Source organism: Penicillium digitatum, chromosome 6 (assembly GCF_016767815.1).
Source record: "Penicillium digitatum chromosome 6, complete sequence".
Taxonomy (NCBI): domain Eukaryota; kingdom Fungi; phylum Ascomycota; class Eurotiomycetes; order Eurotiales; family Aspergillaceae; genus Penicillium; species Penicillium digitatum.
This window is the reverse complement of record NC_089389.1, coordinates 2,581,648-2,595,712: the sequence shown is the minus strand read 5'-3', so window position 1 is coordinate 2,595,712 and position 14,065 is coordinate 2,581,648. Positions and strand designations below refer to the sequence as shown.

Here is a 14,065-nt window from a genome sequence, read left to right as displayed (position 1 = left end):
AATAGGGCTCTGCAAAGAAAATCTGGCCAGATTCCATGTTAAGACGAATTATTTATGAGATGGCGGCTCTTACACACGATATAGAACGATCAATAAGAGACCCAACCACGGTTATCACGACATTCATCGCAACGGTTGCGTAGGTTCGTCCCTTGAACATAAAAGCTTGCGCATCGGGGCCTTTCCTTATACGGAAACCTTTCTCGGTGCGGGGCCGATATCGCGGCATCGCGACATCCCAACATTGCGATATGAGCTTGCTCCGACATGTTACTCTCCGTTACGGATTTAGTGTGCGGAATTTGACTGTGCAGTCTATCCTTGCATTAGATTTTCTTGAACTGGACAGGATACATACATCTTGACATCTGATCTTGCCACTGAAATGATCATTCCCTTTGATCCCACTTGATTTCCTCCTTCGTTTTTTTTTTTTCAAAGATCTTCCTATTTCACTACAGAATGGTTGAATTTGTCTCTATCAATAGCGCTCAGTTAGCATACCGCTTAGTCGGACCTGAGAATGGACCGTTGATAATCACTCTGCATGGCGGCCGAGGGTTTGGTGAGTCTCCATCACATCTACCGCTGCGAGATTGATTTCAAACGATCACTGAGAAGTTTGCCTTTCGACCGTAACAGGAGACCATAAATCAGATTTCAAAGCATACTCGCCACTATCCTCTTCGTACCGGGTACTTTCCTTCGACTTTCGAGGACATGGTCAAAGTTCACGAACCGAGCCTTTTACCTTTCATCAAATAGTCGAAGACATTGAGGGACTACGGAAGCATTTCCTTGGAGTCGACAAGCCCTGTATTGTGTGCGGTGGCAGTTTTGGTGGATTCCTGGCTCAGCAGTATGCAATTACGTATCCATCTTGCGTCTCGCATTTGATTCTTCGCGGGACTGCTCCGTCGCATCACCGTATGTGCCATGGATTTAATGTCTTGGAACTTCCAACGCGCCTTTCAAACTTCAATTTGTGTGCTGACTGAGCATAGATGAAGAGACGGCTATTCATACTTTGGAACAAAGAGCATCCAAAGCCCCAGGTCTATCCATCAAATTTCTGAAAGACAAGATATTTGGTCGATTTGAAAGTGATCTCGAGTTCCGGCTTGTCATGTATGCAGCTGCACCGCTATATAGCGAAAACTTTGATCCTGAGATCGCGTTGAAGCATAACATTGAAACCGTTTTTTATGCAAAGTCCCATAGTGAGTGGTCATCCGGATTGTGTCACGGGAAATCAAGCTGATCACTTCAAGATGATCTCTATGCCGCACAGGAAAAATTCTTCGATTACAGAGATCGGCTTCATTCGATTACTGCGAAGACCTTGGTGATCGTGGGTGAGCGCGATTGGATTTGTCCGCCAGAGCAATCCAAAAGCATTGCCTCAAAGATTACAGGTGCGGAGCTGAGGGTTATTGCGAACGCCAACCATGGCGTTCATCTAGAGAAAAACGCAGAAGTGATAAAGCTCATTAAGGAACATATCCGATGAGATCTATCAGGATGTACGTTCTACCCTGAATGTGTCGATGTGCAGCTGTACTACCTTAATCTTTACGGTTGTTATAGAGTAGATATCAAATTGCAATGTTCAAAAATTATGCTGTGTTGTAGAACCCCCAAAGCACAATGATAGTATCCTCTTTTTCCTTACCGCACGGAGTTGAACGCTTCTCAAGCAGATATCATACATCATTCATAGGAAGCTTTTGTATATCTAGCGTGAATGAGGAAAATCAAGATAATGCTCGGTGAGCCTCCGAAACGAATACCTACATCGGCTCTGTTTCTAATTTAACAGGGGCAAAGGAGATCGAGATAGCGTTCGGCGAACTTCCGAAAAGAGTTTCCTCTTTGGGACTGGTTTCCACTGGAGGCGTACATTGAGGCGTATCACCTCACAGCGACCGAATAATGCGTGATTTTAATGTTATTTGGAAGTACTGAATATCAGTTGTCTTCATAGCGATTCGCATTGATGTTTGCTACCGAGTTCTGTCGCTGATACATCGCACACTACTAGCCATGGCAACCAATCCAGGCATCAACATCTCTATCGGTACGTGATTGTGATACTATGCCATCAATTCCATCTATAAAGACCCAAACTTAGTCTTTGCCTAGATCGCGGTGGCACATTTTGCGACGTCCTGGTGCAAGTCCCCGGTCGCGATGACTTTGTGTTCAAGTTGCTGTCGGAAGATCCGCAGAACTATCGTGATGCCCCTACGGAGGCAATCCGAAGAGCACTAGAGTTTATAGAAGGGCGACAAATACCCGTTGGTGAACAGCTAGACGGGTCCCAGATAGCATCGTGCCGTATCGGAACAACAATCGCGACGAATGCATTGCTGGAAGGCAAAGGTCGAGAATTCGCATTTGTCACCACCAAAGGCTTCAAAGATGTCTGTGTTATTGATGACCAGACGCGACCAAAACTGTTCGCCTTGAACGTCCGAAAGCCTCCTGCCCTCCATGCAACTTCGGTAGAAATTGATGAACGCATCACTGTCGAAGACTATGACCTCAATCCATTTCCTCTGGACAAGACTGCGAAAATCACAGATCCCGCACTGGTGCGAACGCCAAGCGGGGAAGTGATAAGGGTCTTGAAGGCCCTTGATTCGGTCGAGGTTCGGGAAGTACTGCGCAGGCTGCGGTCGGCAGGCTACAAGTCTTTGGTGATTTCCTTCTTGCATTCCTATCTATATCCTGACCACGAGAACCGGGTAGCGCAGATCGCACAGGAAATGGGCTTTGAAACCGTGATCAAAGCCTCCGAAGTCAGCCCCGTTATCAAATTTTTGCAACGCAGCAGCTCGGCTTCTTCAGAAGCATATCTGTACCCAATCGTCAACGATTATGTCACGGCATTCCAGGCCGGGTTTAGTGTACTCCCTCAACGTGTGGAGTTTATGGGATCTGACGGAGGCTTGCGGCAAGCTGACAGGTTCCGTGGAAATGAAGCTCTTCTCAGCGGGCCAGCTGGCGGCGTAGTTGGAATTGCTCGAACCTGTTTTGATGCTGCCGAAGGGACCCCTGTTCTCGGATTCGACATGGGCGGAACTAGCACAGATGTTTGTCGATATGACGGCAAGTATGATTATTTGACCGAGACGACGGTGGGGGGTCGAAAAATTACAGCGCCGATGTTGAACATCGCAACTGTTGCCGCTGGTGGAGGTTCCATGCTGTTTGCTCGTCATGGGCTGTTTGTTGTTGGGCCCGAGAGCGCGGGAGCTCACCCCGGTCCTGCCTGCTATCGAAAGGGAGGACCTCTCACCGTGACAGACGCGAATTTGTTTCTGGGGAGACTGGTTCGCTCTTCTTTTCCCGCTATCTTTGGTCCGAATGCAGACCAACACCTGGACCTTGAGATCACCAAGCGAAAGTTCCATGATATCACTCGCGAAATTAATGAACAAACTAGACAAGCGCTTACCGCAGAAGAAGTTGCGTTCGGATTTCTTGATGTCGCAAACGAGACCATGACCCGGCCAATGCGCAACGCCACAGAAGTACGAGGGTTCGCACCAAGCAGCCATACTTTGGTCAGCTTTGGAGGGGCTGGTGGTCAGCATGCTTGTTCAATTGCCAACAAGCTCGGTATCACACGGATTCTGATCCATAAGCATTCTTCACTGCTATCAGCTGTCGGCATTTCTCAGGCTGACCTGCAGGTTGAGAACACAGTCCCTTTTGTTGGGTTCTTCAATTTCGAAGGGCTAGATGTCGTTCGAGCCCAGATTGGCAAGCTCAAGTCTCAGGTTGAATCTGCACTATTATCACAGGGTGCGGATGCGTCTACTGTTGTCTTCGAAGAATCTCTCAGTTTGAGATACGCGGGCACAGACACCAACATTGTCATCCCGAAACCAGAGGGGGAGGATTACGGAGCCTCTTTCGTAGCAACGCATCTTCGAGAATTTGCGTTTGTTCTCGAAAGGAAAATACATATCGACTCGATCAAGGTCCGTGGCGTTGGGCGAAGTTGTATTCTCGCAGAGACAATATCCCCATACGCGATGCTGGAACAAGTCAAATCTCAAAAAGACTACCTGCAATCTGATCAAACACAGCCTGTGTTTTTCGATAAAAAGTGGCACAACGTTCCGATCTTTGAGCTTGGTTCATTCAAGCGTAGCTGTCAGGTGCAAGGTCCTGCTCTGCTGATTGACGCAACGCAGACGATCTTCGTAGAGCCACTTTTTGATGCCTACCTCCTTCCTAATCATCTAGTACTCGAAAAGTCACAAACTGGCATGTCAAATGCTGTAACCCCTCAGATCTCTGGAACTATCGACCCGATCCAGCTTTCCATTCTTTCTCACCGGTTCATGGCAATTGCAGAACAGATGGGGCACACACTGCAGCGCACATCTATTTCGACCAGCATCAAAGAGCGCCTCGACTTTTCTTGTGCCATATTTTCACGGGAGGGAAAGCTAGTGGCCAACGCCCCACATATCCCCATTCATCTTGGAAGCATGCAATATGCAATCCAATACCAGCACCGTCTTTGGGAAGGAAAATTAAAGGCCGGCGACGTCCTTCTCAGCAATCACCCCGAGTGTGGTGGAACCCATCTGCCGGATCTGACTATCATCACCCCGGTATTCGTGGACGACGACTCTACCGTTGCTTTCTATGTGGCAGCTCGGGGTCACCATACCGACATTGGCGGCCAAGGAATCACATCTATGATGCCAGACTCCAAGGAGCTATGGCAGGAAGGTTTCAACGTTCGCTCGATGAAAATAGTCGACGCCGGTGTCTTCCTTGAAAGTGATGTGCGAAAAGCTTTCTTGGCCGCGGGTGATCTCCCTGGCTGCAGTCCAACTCGGCGATTGGAAGATAATATCTCCGACATCAAAGCGCAAATCTCGGCCAACCAGCGTGGTATACTTCTTTTGCAGAAGATGTGTGCTGAGTTCAGTTTCCCCTTTGTGCACCGTTACATGAATGCCATCCAGATGAATTCGGAAACGGCTGTCAGGGAATACCTCAAGAAGGTTTCCCGAACTAAGGCCATGCCCTTGACGGCCAGCGATCATTTTGACGATGGAACCGTTCTCAAAGTTTCAATCTCAATCGACGAAGCTGGTGGAGCAGTATTTGATTTCGCGGGAACTGGGCCACAAATATGGGGAAATTACAACTGCCCAATATCCATCACCCATTCAGCCGTCATCTACAGTATCAGATGTCTGGTCGACGCCGATATTCCTCTAAATGATGGCTGTCTATCGCCGATAGACATCCGCATCCCCATAGGATCAATTCTAAGACCCACTGCTGCCGTGGCGGTTTGTGGTAGTACCCTGGCAAGCCAGCGCATTGTCGATACAATCTTGCGAGCATTCGAATGCTGCGCGGCATTCTCAGGTTGTGCGAACAGCTTCGGCTGGGGTATGGGAGGTAGAGATCCCGCCACTGGGATCGTTGAACCTGGATGGAATTATGGCGAAGCCGTCGGAGGCGGTTGCGGCGCCGGTCCCAGCTGGAACGGGGAACATGCCGTTCAGGCTCACTCCACAAACACCAAAATTACAGATGCGGAGGTCGTTGAAAAGCGAACTCCTGTGATCATTCGCAGACACTCCATCAATCCCAATACCGGTGGTGCTGGCACGTATAAAGGGGGTAACGGTGCAGTCCGTGAGATTGAGGCTAGAATTCCGCTTAAATTCAGCATTCTCAGTGACAGACGAGTCTTTGCTCCCTATGGAATGAGCGGAGGTCAACCTGGCTCTGTGGGAAAGAACTACGCATTCAAGTGGAATGATGGAAAGACAGCGTTGGAGAGACTCTCTCTGAGTGGAAAGGCTGCTCTCACCCTGCAAGCAGGGGAAATCATGCAAATAAATAGTCCTGGTGGAGGAGGATGGGGTGCTTCTGCTGAATTTGTGAAATAGAAGGCTCTGGCACATGTATAATGGAGTAATGGAAATGATAGAAACCCTACGATTTCAATGAATTTCTCGCCAAAGATCACCTCCACGTAAGTAAGCCAGTTCATCCCCGCCACTTTCTCAATCTTTGATTTCGGCCAGCCTACCCTAGCCATGGCATTGGCCAATTCCGGCCGTTCCTTCAACGGACCCAGAGACTTTACAACAGTCTAACTACCCCAGGGCGTGAGCTGATGCGCATGAAGCTTGCCGCGATTACTCCGGATCATAAGATCACTTGGTCAAGCATGGCTTTCAATAGCATCTGAACCCACACCGACCAGCTCCTCGCCAACCAAGTCGATGCCAAAGTCCATCGCAACAACGTAACTATCGACAGTCGGCTTATTGCCCTTGGCTATATACGGTCTAAAATGACAAATTGCAAAAAGCTTACCCTTCATACGAATGAGCTATAGGTCATGGTTCGATATACTGCGCAGAGGATTGCGATGACCGCCCTGCAATATGTAGCCGAAGGGAGTTTAGTCGCGTGCTCGATCATGTCTTCGTTAGTCTCCTGTCCGACGCGCGATAAATCAACAACTTATACACCGAAACCAGTGAGACCCGAGTCGCGGATCTCGTCTTACCCTATCCTAGATTTGTTCAGCATGTTGTAGCTGAGTTGTATTGCGCACGTCCAGGTCACGAAAAACGCGCAAGTTATCAATTTGGTCTTTGACACCGGCTGTAGTTTTCCGGTAGAGTAGAGCTGTCGTTTTTCCATCGCACCCTGCTTGGGGAAATGTCACAAAAAGAATGCGCTTGTAAGATGAGGTTGGAGTGCTCTTCGACCCATATCTTCCATAGTACCACGCTGGTTATCTCACGGCATAACCATCCCAGATACTGCATACGCAAGAGATACCGGTGACGTCGCCTTGTTGCCAGGCTTCAATTGGCGATGTTGAGCCCGTCAAATCGGATCGCATTGGAGTAGCCTTCGCTTAGGTTTCGGATACCACGATGAGATTTCTTTCGAGTGAGAAATACGATTGTGAGAAGCCATTTCGACAAAATTGAAGAGTGTTTTTGAAGATACAACGCGGTGCGGAACCGATGAATAATTCCAGTTTGGGGGAGAGATGGCGTGCTCCGTTGGTTGATTATCGCGCTATCTCTCCGACGACCCTTTCCATCTGACAATCATGGAGGGCGCCGTGCATCGATTCCGGGTCCATCGAAATGCTTCCAAACCGGAGAGAATAACCCGACACGAAAGACCCACCAATGCTAATGGCCGACGGTCCTCTGTGCCCGCATGTCGCCGCTGTCGCCAACAAAAGAAGCGGTGCTCCCGAACTGCTGACGGATCCTGTGAGCAATGCCAGATTGCTTGGGTGCCTTGCTCTTTGAAGGAGGACTCTGCGAGTCCGTATACGCGTGAGCGTGAATTGCGGTCACGTATTGACTGGCTGAGCCGGCTTGTGAATGATGTACTTCCGGATGGTAGATCGCCGATCGAGTCAATCGAGACTGGGCGGGACATGGCCTTGGGCAGTCCAGCCCAGTCTCCACCTGCTCGGGCGATCATGCAGATGGAGTGCAGCGAGAGTGGGGTTGAAGAGAGTTGCCCCTCCAAGGGTGTAGAGAATGTGTCTCTTTCCGTTGCGGCAAGTCGCAAGTGCTTACAGGCTTATTTTCGACACGTTCATCGCACATACCCGTTTATGGATAGCGAGTATGTTCTTCAAGATTTCGACATCCTTTGCAATAATGAAGCCAAAAATGGTCTTCTCTCCCAATCGGCTCTGCCGAACCGCCTCTACATGATAATGGCTATCGGTTTCACAACCTTGCAGCGGGCTCGGGAAGTGCAAAATATCGAGGAGCGAGATTTCCAGCCGTGTCTCAAGACGGTACTCTGTGAGTGTGTGTCTCGAGTGGATGAACAATCGGCAGGCACATTACTCCTTCTTGGCTTATATCTCTTATTCAAACCTGGTGGCCAAGACCCGCGAGCCATTGCTGGTGTCCTCACCAACCATGCTCTAGCAGTCGGATTGATGAATGAGCCTCCCAGTTGCCAGGCCTTGTCACCTCGGGCGCTGGAGCTCCGTCGCCGGCTTGGTTGGTCAGTCTATGTGTTCACTCGCATGATCAGCATATCCTATGGACTGCCCTTTGCCTTTCCCGACAATGTAATGAAAGTACCACTACCGAGCATCATGATTCATGAATACGGCTCGGAGGAAGGACATCTATACGCAATAGCCTTGCAGGTTAGCCGACATATGATTTCTCTGCGACAACTCGAGACACGCATTGTCAACGCTATCTATGATCCAAACCCATCTACCAGTACCCAAGACCTCCGACTCCAAATCGAAGACTGGTATACCCAGGGCTGTCTATTATCCAGCTCCACACTGTTCGAACCAGACCAGCTTCCCTTTCATACTACCATCACCTGGCTAAATGTCCGTTACCAGAACCTACTTCTCTTGTTGTACACTCCTGCACAAGGAGACTCGGCAACCGAACAGAACGTGTCAAATCTCCAGGGTGCTGCGCAACAGTACATTCGACTGAGTCTCATACTGCATGACCACCGACATCTGCCTATGAACTGGATCACACTCTGTCGCCTGCTTTCATTGGCTGTAATTTTTCTCTATTGTTGTCGCCAATGGGCTCCGGCTTGTGACGATATCCCCGAGATTCCGCTTCTCGCAACCTTGCTCGAATACTTTCCACCTTCCTGGGCAGCTGCTCATGAAGCGTGTCGAATTCTGCGTCGCCTTGCAGATATCCCTACGAAGCCAAACAGCCCATTGGTAGCACGAAGCCAGTTGTCCGGGTCTTCTGTGATAGCCACGTCAGGTTTAGATACTGAAGTAGGGCTACAATCCATCCAAGACGATCTGGAAGCATTGCTAAGTCAAACCATGGGCGAGGCAAGCTTTTATCTCTGGCCGTTAAGGTCAAATCTTGCGGAGCGAAGGGTTTCTCATCAAACGTTTACCATGGATAGTTTGAGTGCCGGGCTAGGAATTGGAATCCAGGGTCCTCGGCTCAATCTTGCGCACAACGGCACTTTGACCCCAGCAGAGAACGACATGGGTGAAACCCTGTTAGAAACGCAGTGGATGAATTTTTGGGAGATGTAGGATCTGAAATGCCCGGAATGAAAAAAAAAACGTCATATTCATCATTAAATTTCATTAGCATCTTGATTCTCTCTCTGTGATACGAAGATATCTACAGACGCGGATTCCCAACCTCGGCGTTGGGAGCAATCTCCCGGTCAAAATCAAACCCAAGCTGTTCTACTGTCGTAACCTCAGTTCGTCTATCACCAAGTGCCTGCGCCGCATTCTTGATCAATGGGAATCTCGCCCGCGTCCACTTTTCTTTCTCGCCCCAGAAAGGCGGTCTTCTACCATGGCCGCCATTTTCCAGCCCCTCCTTCCGCTCCGCACGTGAACTCAACTCGTACAGGGTGTTGATATAATTTGCATCAAGCGGGAATGCGAGGATATTGAAGCTATGTCCATCGCCGTGATCAACCGCCCACTCCCCGATCCACCGCTCCATTTCAATCTCCGAAGGTAGCGCTACACGTCCCGACAGAACGCGTGCGAGCCATGCGCCTTGCGCCTGACTGAAAGGGAATGGAACAATCCGTTGCGGGAAGCCTATCAAAGCGAGGGTGGGCTCTTTGCTGTAGAAGATGTGCTGGTACAAATGGTGAGGGCGCACACCATCCGTGACAAGAGGTGGCTGGAGAGACGATAAGAATGGAATAGAGAAGTGATAGCCTGTGCAGAAGATTATGTGATCGACCTCTCGTTCTTCGTGACCATTGACAAACAGTACGCGACCATCTTCGGCACTGAGGAGGCTGATTTCCGGAAGGGTGTCGGCAACGGCGGCTTGTTCTGGGGAGAGCGATGTTGCTGTCCGTTCGGAAATCAGCAGCGGGTGTTTTGACACACGAGCAATTTGATTGGCGATGTCTATTCCCGAGGCGGAGTGACCGACGACAATAACTTTCTATTGCTGGTCTAAATATGTAGATTCGTGATGGGGCGGAGGGTGACATACCTTGTTTGAAAATGGTTCGGGACGTCTATAGGAGGAAGAATGTATGATGGAGCCTGGGTAGGCTCGATTCCACTCAGCTAGGCCGGCGATTTCAGGAATATATGGGTCATTGTGATGTCCATTTGCGACTACAACTGCATCGAACTGTTCCACCAAGGTATCGCCAGTCTTCAAATCGCACCACGTCACAGTCCATTCTGGATTTGGGTGTTTTTTCGATAGGACGACATCCAAAATCAATGATTGCAGACGTATAAGTGGTTTTAACTCCTCCGCATATTGGTGGAGATAGTCTTTGACGACGACATGGGTTGGAAATAGCGCGGCTCTCGCAGGGAACGGAGTCTCGATGAACTGCATCATTGATTTTGGAATATTCGTTTCGAGAGAGTCATATACAGGGGAAATAAAAATCCCGTCCACGGACTGTTGAGGCTCCTGGCTTGGCTTAGAATGAGAAAGCACCGATGCATCGTTGATGCCGTGGTCGCTGGTGTAATTCCAAACACCTCCCGGTCGGTCCCGCTGTTCAAACATAATGATCGTCTTGAACTTTTTTTCCGCAAGAAGATACCTGGAGACTTTCAATCAATGCCTTCACGCACTGTCCGAAGAGGGATGGTCAAACGTACTTTGCGACTCCCAGGCCACAAGGGCCTGCACCAATAACAGCCACACGTTCGACTTCCATGATTTGGCGAAAGATCACACAAATAACGACTACCAGTGCTCTATAAGATCTTTGTTTCGAAATGTGAAGTCGTAAGATCTATCCGCGATCATCCAGAAAAGCCTCTCACGCCATAACGGCCCATGATAACGAGCAGGTTAGTCCCGATGGGGCAATAACGAGCGGACCCGCCCCGACATGGGCATTGACAGTGTGCTCTTATCGCGAATAATCGATGGATCCATCGAAGACGAACAAGGATCAATTTCAGATCAGTCAAATTTACTGAATCGGGTAGTCCAATTATCCATGTCATGGCTGATTGGAGTGACCATGGTGTTCGACCGCGCCGGTTACGCCCCCTGGAGAAAGCCCGAAAACACAATTGCTACGCTAGACGAGGCCTGGAGAATGGCGCTTTGTTTCGCCGTTGTCGGGTAGTTCAGGTCGTTTCCCTCAAGGTCGAGTGCCTCTTCCTTGCCTGCAATCTGAGCAGCAAAAGTCTATGGATGAATTCCAGGTCGCCGATTTTGTCTGCTAGTTCCGGTCTTACTTGGACACCAAGACTTTCTGAAACAAAGCTGGGAGTCTGTGATAAACCGGAAAGGAAAAAAAAATTAGGACCGTGTTAAATTACAAGCCGGTTGATGAGTTCTTTTGGTAAATTTGATCCTCATGTTTCTAAGGTAGGAAAGAAAATCTAAGCGACCTAAGGTATCTGATTGGCGATGAAAAGTCCGATATACGTATTCTATCTATTTCCACCTTATCCAACGTAGCACTTCATAGATCCAAATGTCGGATCCATCGGCCGGCGATCTTGACACAACCCAGGACCCCGCCAGCCATAAGTTTGGGATCTGTCGTTGACAAGATCGCATTCCGTATTCGGAGAGACGGTACACAGACCGTTCGACATCAGCCACGATTTGGGTTTGTTCAGAGAATTGCTGTGACAGTTCCTCCACTGCCAATTACCGGTGTCTGGCAGAGTCCACCAACGACATGAAACGGCCGTGTCGTTGACCACTGTTTCGAGCTTGCTCGCCGCGCGGAATTTCATACAGTCACTATCCTCCAATTTCTTGTTGTGGCCTTGAAGCAGCACGTAGCTGCCAGTGCAACCGATGCCATCAAACATCATCAATGACCATCCGCTGGGCACGGTGACGACTCCATTTATGGTTTGTGTAGGCGAGCGTTTGGTCTCACTTGACTCCTTTTGTGTTGCTGTCGCCGGGGCCTTGGTCGTACTGGTAATTGTAGAGACCAACATAGTCCGAAGTTGGCTCGCCAGAGCACTGATCATTTCGGCCGGTTTCAAGAAATCAGCAACATCGCCAGTAGCCGCGTTGGTGTGAGTGGCAGAGGGTGCGGACTTGATATCTTCTGTGTGTAGATATGTCAAGGGTACATCTACTAAGGGTATGTCTGTCGTAAAACCATGTGAGTCCGCATTTTCTGAAGGGGTCGAGGATCCAGCTTTGACTGTCACCGTAACGGCTTCAGCTGTTATTGTCACAAAGCTTCTAGCTGACAATGGCACACCTTTTGTTTCGGATATCTCGGATGTAGCTTCGGTTACGGATGGATTTTTCACGGACGTAGTCTTACTTGTGGGTGCAACTTTAGTTGCAGACACTGGTGGCGCGATAGCTGCGGGTGCAGATGAATCACAGAAGTCCGCACCAGTGCCACATTTACCCTTTGTAGAGCACTACACAGATGGTCAGTCTTGATCGCTGAATTAAGCTCAAATCACGAGACAACTTACACATTGACCCGCAGGACATGGATTCAAAGATGCAATATCGGTCCATAACACCGGGCGTGCCGTTCCAGGCACTTGGGGGCCACAGACCGCACCACCAATTGCGACTGGCGTTGGGGGCTCGCCCTTGCTGAGACAAACCTGGCCCCCCTGCTGCGGCTTGTTGCATCCATACCATGCGGTGGTATTGGTATTCCAAGTCTCGACGTCGGCCGTCGTAATCTTGTACCCCTTGGCAATCTTCGCACAAGTATCGCAATCCCGGATAGTATAGACATAGCAATAAGCACCACTTTCCGGTGGAAATAGTGTTTCTCCTGGCCCACAGCATACGGGTTTTCCGTGAGACAACGAGGTGCAGACGGTAGTCGGGTTTAAGGAAGTGAAGGATGCTGCCGATATGCTACATCTGGAAACCAGATCATCACATGTCTCCCCGGCCCCAACCAGAATGGAGAGACAGGTGTACGGGTAGGTGTATTGAGCCTGGTCTTGAATCGTATTGTGCTATCTTGGGTTAGAAGATGGTCGAAAAGTGATGTTGGAAAAAGAAGTAGGAACTAACCTCGGATTCTGCTATGGACACCGCAGCAGTTGCTTGAATCAAACAGAGACCGCACACACCGAGGATGATACTCTTCTGAAACGACCCCATCATGTATTGATTTGCCTAAGAGGTCAATCGTTCTTTGGAGAACAGCGCGCTGCTTTATACATCCTCAAAGAACTACAACATGAACGACACTCCTGGGAGTGGCTTCACGGAGGCAATCTATATTCATGCAGCCAGTGAATCATATGAAACACATCTAAGCTCTTTAAAGTAATTTGCAGGGTCTAAGAGTTCTAAAGGAACCCCTCAACCTCGATCTTTCCCACAGATACGATGTTGAAATATAAATGATAAGCCAAAGTGCCATCTGAGCAACCGTCAACAAAGAAAGGCGATGCATCCTAGGAGCCGTCCCCCCCCCCCCCCCCCCCCCCCCCCCTTCCCAATGCAAATATGACCCAGAATGACCTTTGTTCGTGCATTTCTCTTTCCTCTGCGGAGTTGGCACGAGATGATCCCTTTCAACACGTGATCTATTGCACTATGAAGCATCTTACCAAATAGTTAATGCTAACCGAGTGAAAGAACGAATACCCTAGGATTGAAAGAACAAGATTGGCCAAGAGCTAGTAGAGCCAGGGGTTCAGAAAATTCCCATTGAACTTGAGTCATAGCAACTTAGAAACCGTGGAGACAGCCAAGGTGACGAAATGAGAGTATGTAAATACTCCCTAGGGCTGTGTGTCCTTGAACATCCCCAACGCCTAACAGCGTTAAAAGAAAGGCGATTGATGATCTTGAAACAGTTAGAGTGCATTCAGGATGCACTTTCACGCAAGCCTATTCGTAGATGAAAGAATTGTTCAAGCCAGTAAAACATTCAAGACTCGGGCCATGGCTTCGAGGTAAGTCAATGTGTTCTCAAGGCAAACCCCACCTCGTGTGGAAACAGGTTGGCACTTGAGTCAACTGCACCGTCCACTTGAGCACTAGATCCGTACACCCTACGAGACTCAAGATCCGAGTTTGAGACGGAAGGATCTCAAAGCAGG

At 49.2% G+C, this 14,065-nt stretch overlaps 5 protein-coding genes across 5 annotated transcripts; 3 read left to right on the top strand and 2 right to left on the bottom strand.

Moving 5' to 3' along the window:
• Positions 1-462: 462 nt before the first annotated feature.
• Pdw03_5933 (Alpha/beta hydrolase fold-1) lies at positions 463-1,510 on the top strand (the record flags this gene model as incomplete). Its single annotated transcript, XM_066101206.1, has 4 exons — positions 463-565; positions 766-927; positions 1,005-1,220; positions 1,272-1,510. The coding sequence occupies 4 exons, from the start codon at positions 463-465 to the stop codon at positions 1,508-1,510; spliced, it is 720 nt and encodes a 239-aa protein (XP_065958146.1).
• Positions 1,511-2,043: 533 nt separating this feature from the next.
• Pdw03_5932 (5-oxoprolinase, putative) lies at positions 2,044-5,933 on the top strand (the record flags this gene model as incomplete). Its single annotated transcript, XM_014682923.1, has 2 exons — positions 2,044-2,077; positions 2,143-5,933. 2 exons carry the CDS (start codon positions 2,044-2,046, stop codon positions 5,931-5,933), a joined length of 3,825 nt encoding a protein of 1,274 aa, XP_014538409.1.
• Positions 5,934-7,120: 1,187 nt separating this feature from the next.
• Pdw03_5931 (Fungal transcriptional regulatory protein, N-terminal) lies at positions 7,121-9,082 on the top strand (the record flags this gene model as incomplete). The annotated part of the gene is made up of 1 exon (XM_014682920.2): positions 7,121-9,082. The coding sequence occupies one exon, from the start codon at positions 7,121-7,123 to the stop codon at positions 9,080-9,082; it is 1,962 nt and encodes a 653-aa protein (XP_014538406.2).
• Positions 9,083-9,173: 91 nt separating this feature from the next.
• Pdw03_5930 (Dimethylaniline monooxygenase, putative) lies at positions 9,174-10,710 on the bottom strand (the record flags this gene model as incomplete). Its single annotated transcript, XM_014682919.1, has 3 exons — positions 9,174-9,968; positions 10,020-10,593; positions 10,652-10,710. The coding sequence occupies 3 exons, from the start codon at positions 10,708-10,710 to the stop codon at positions 9,174-9,176; spliced, it is 1,428 nt and encodes a 475-aa protein (XP_014538405.1).
• A 745-nt stretch (positions 10,711-11,455) lies between these two features.
• On the bottom strand, positions 11,456-13,115 carry Pdw03_5929 (Peptidoglycan-binding Lysin subgroup; the record flags this gene model as incomplete). Its single annotated transcript, XM_066101205.1, has 4 exons — positions 11,456-12,198; positions 12,304-12,406; positions 12,464-12,967; positions 13,026-13,115. The coding sequence occupies 4 exons, from the start codon at positions 13,113-13,115 to the stop codon at positions 11,456-11,458; spliced, it is 1,440 nt and encodes a 479-aa protein (XP_065958145.1).
• Between the last annotated feature and the right edge of the window lie 950 nt (positions 13,116-14,065).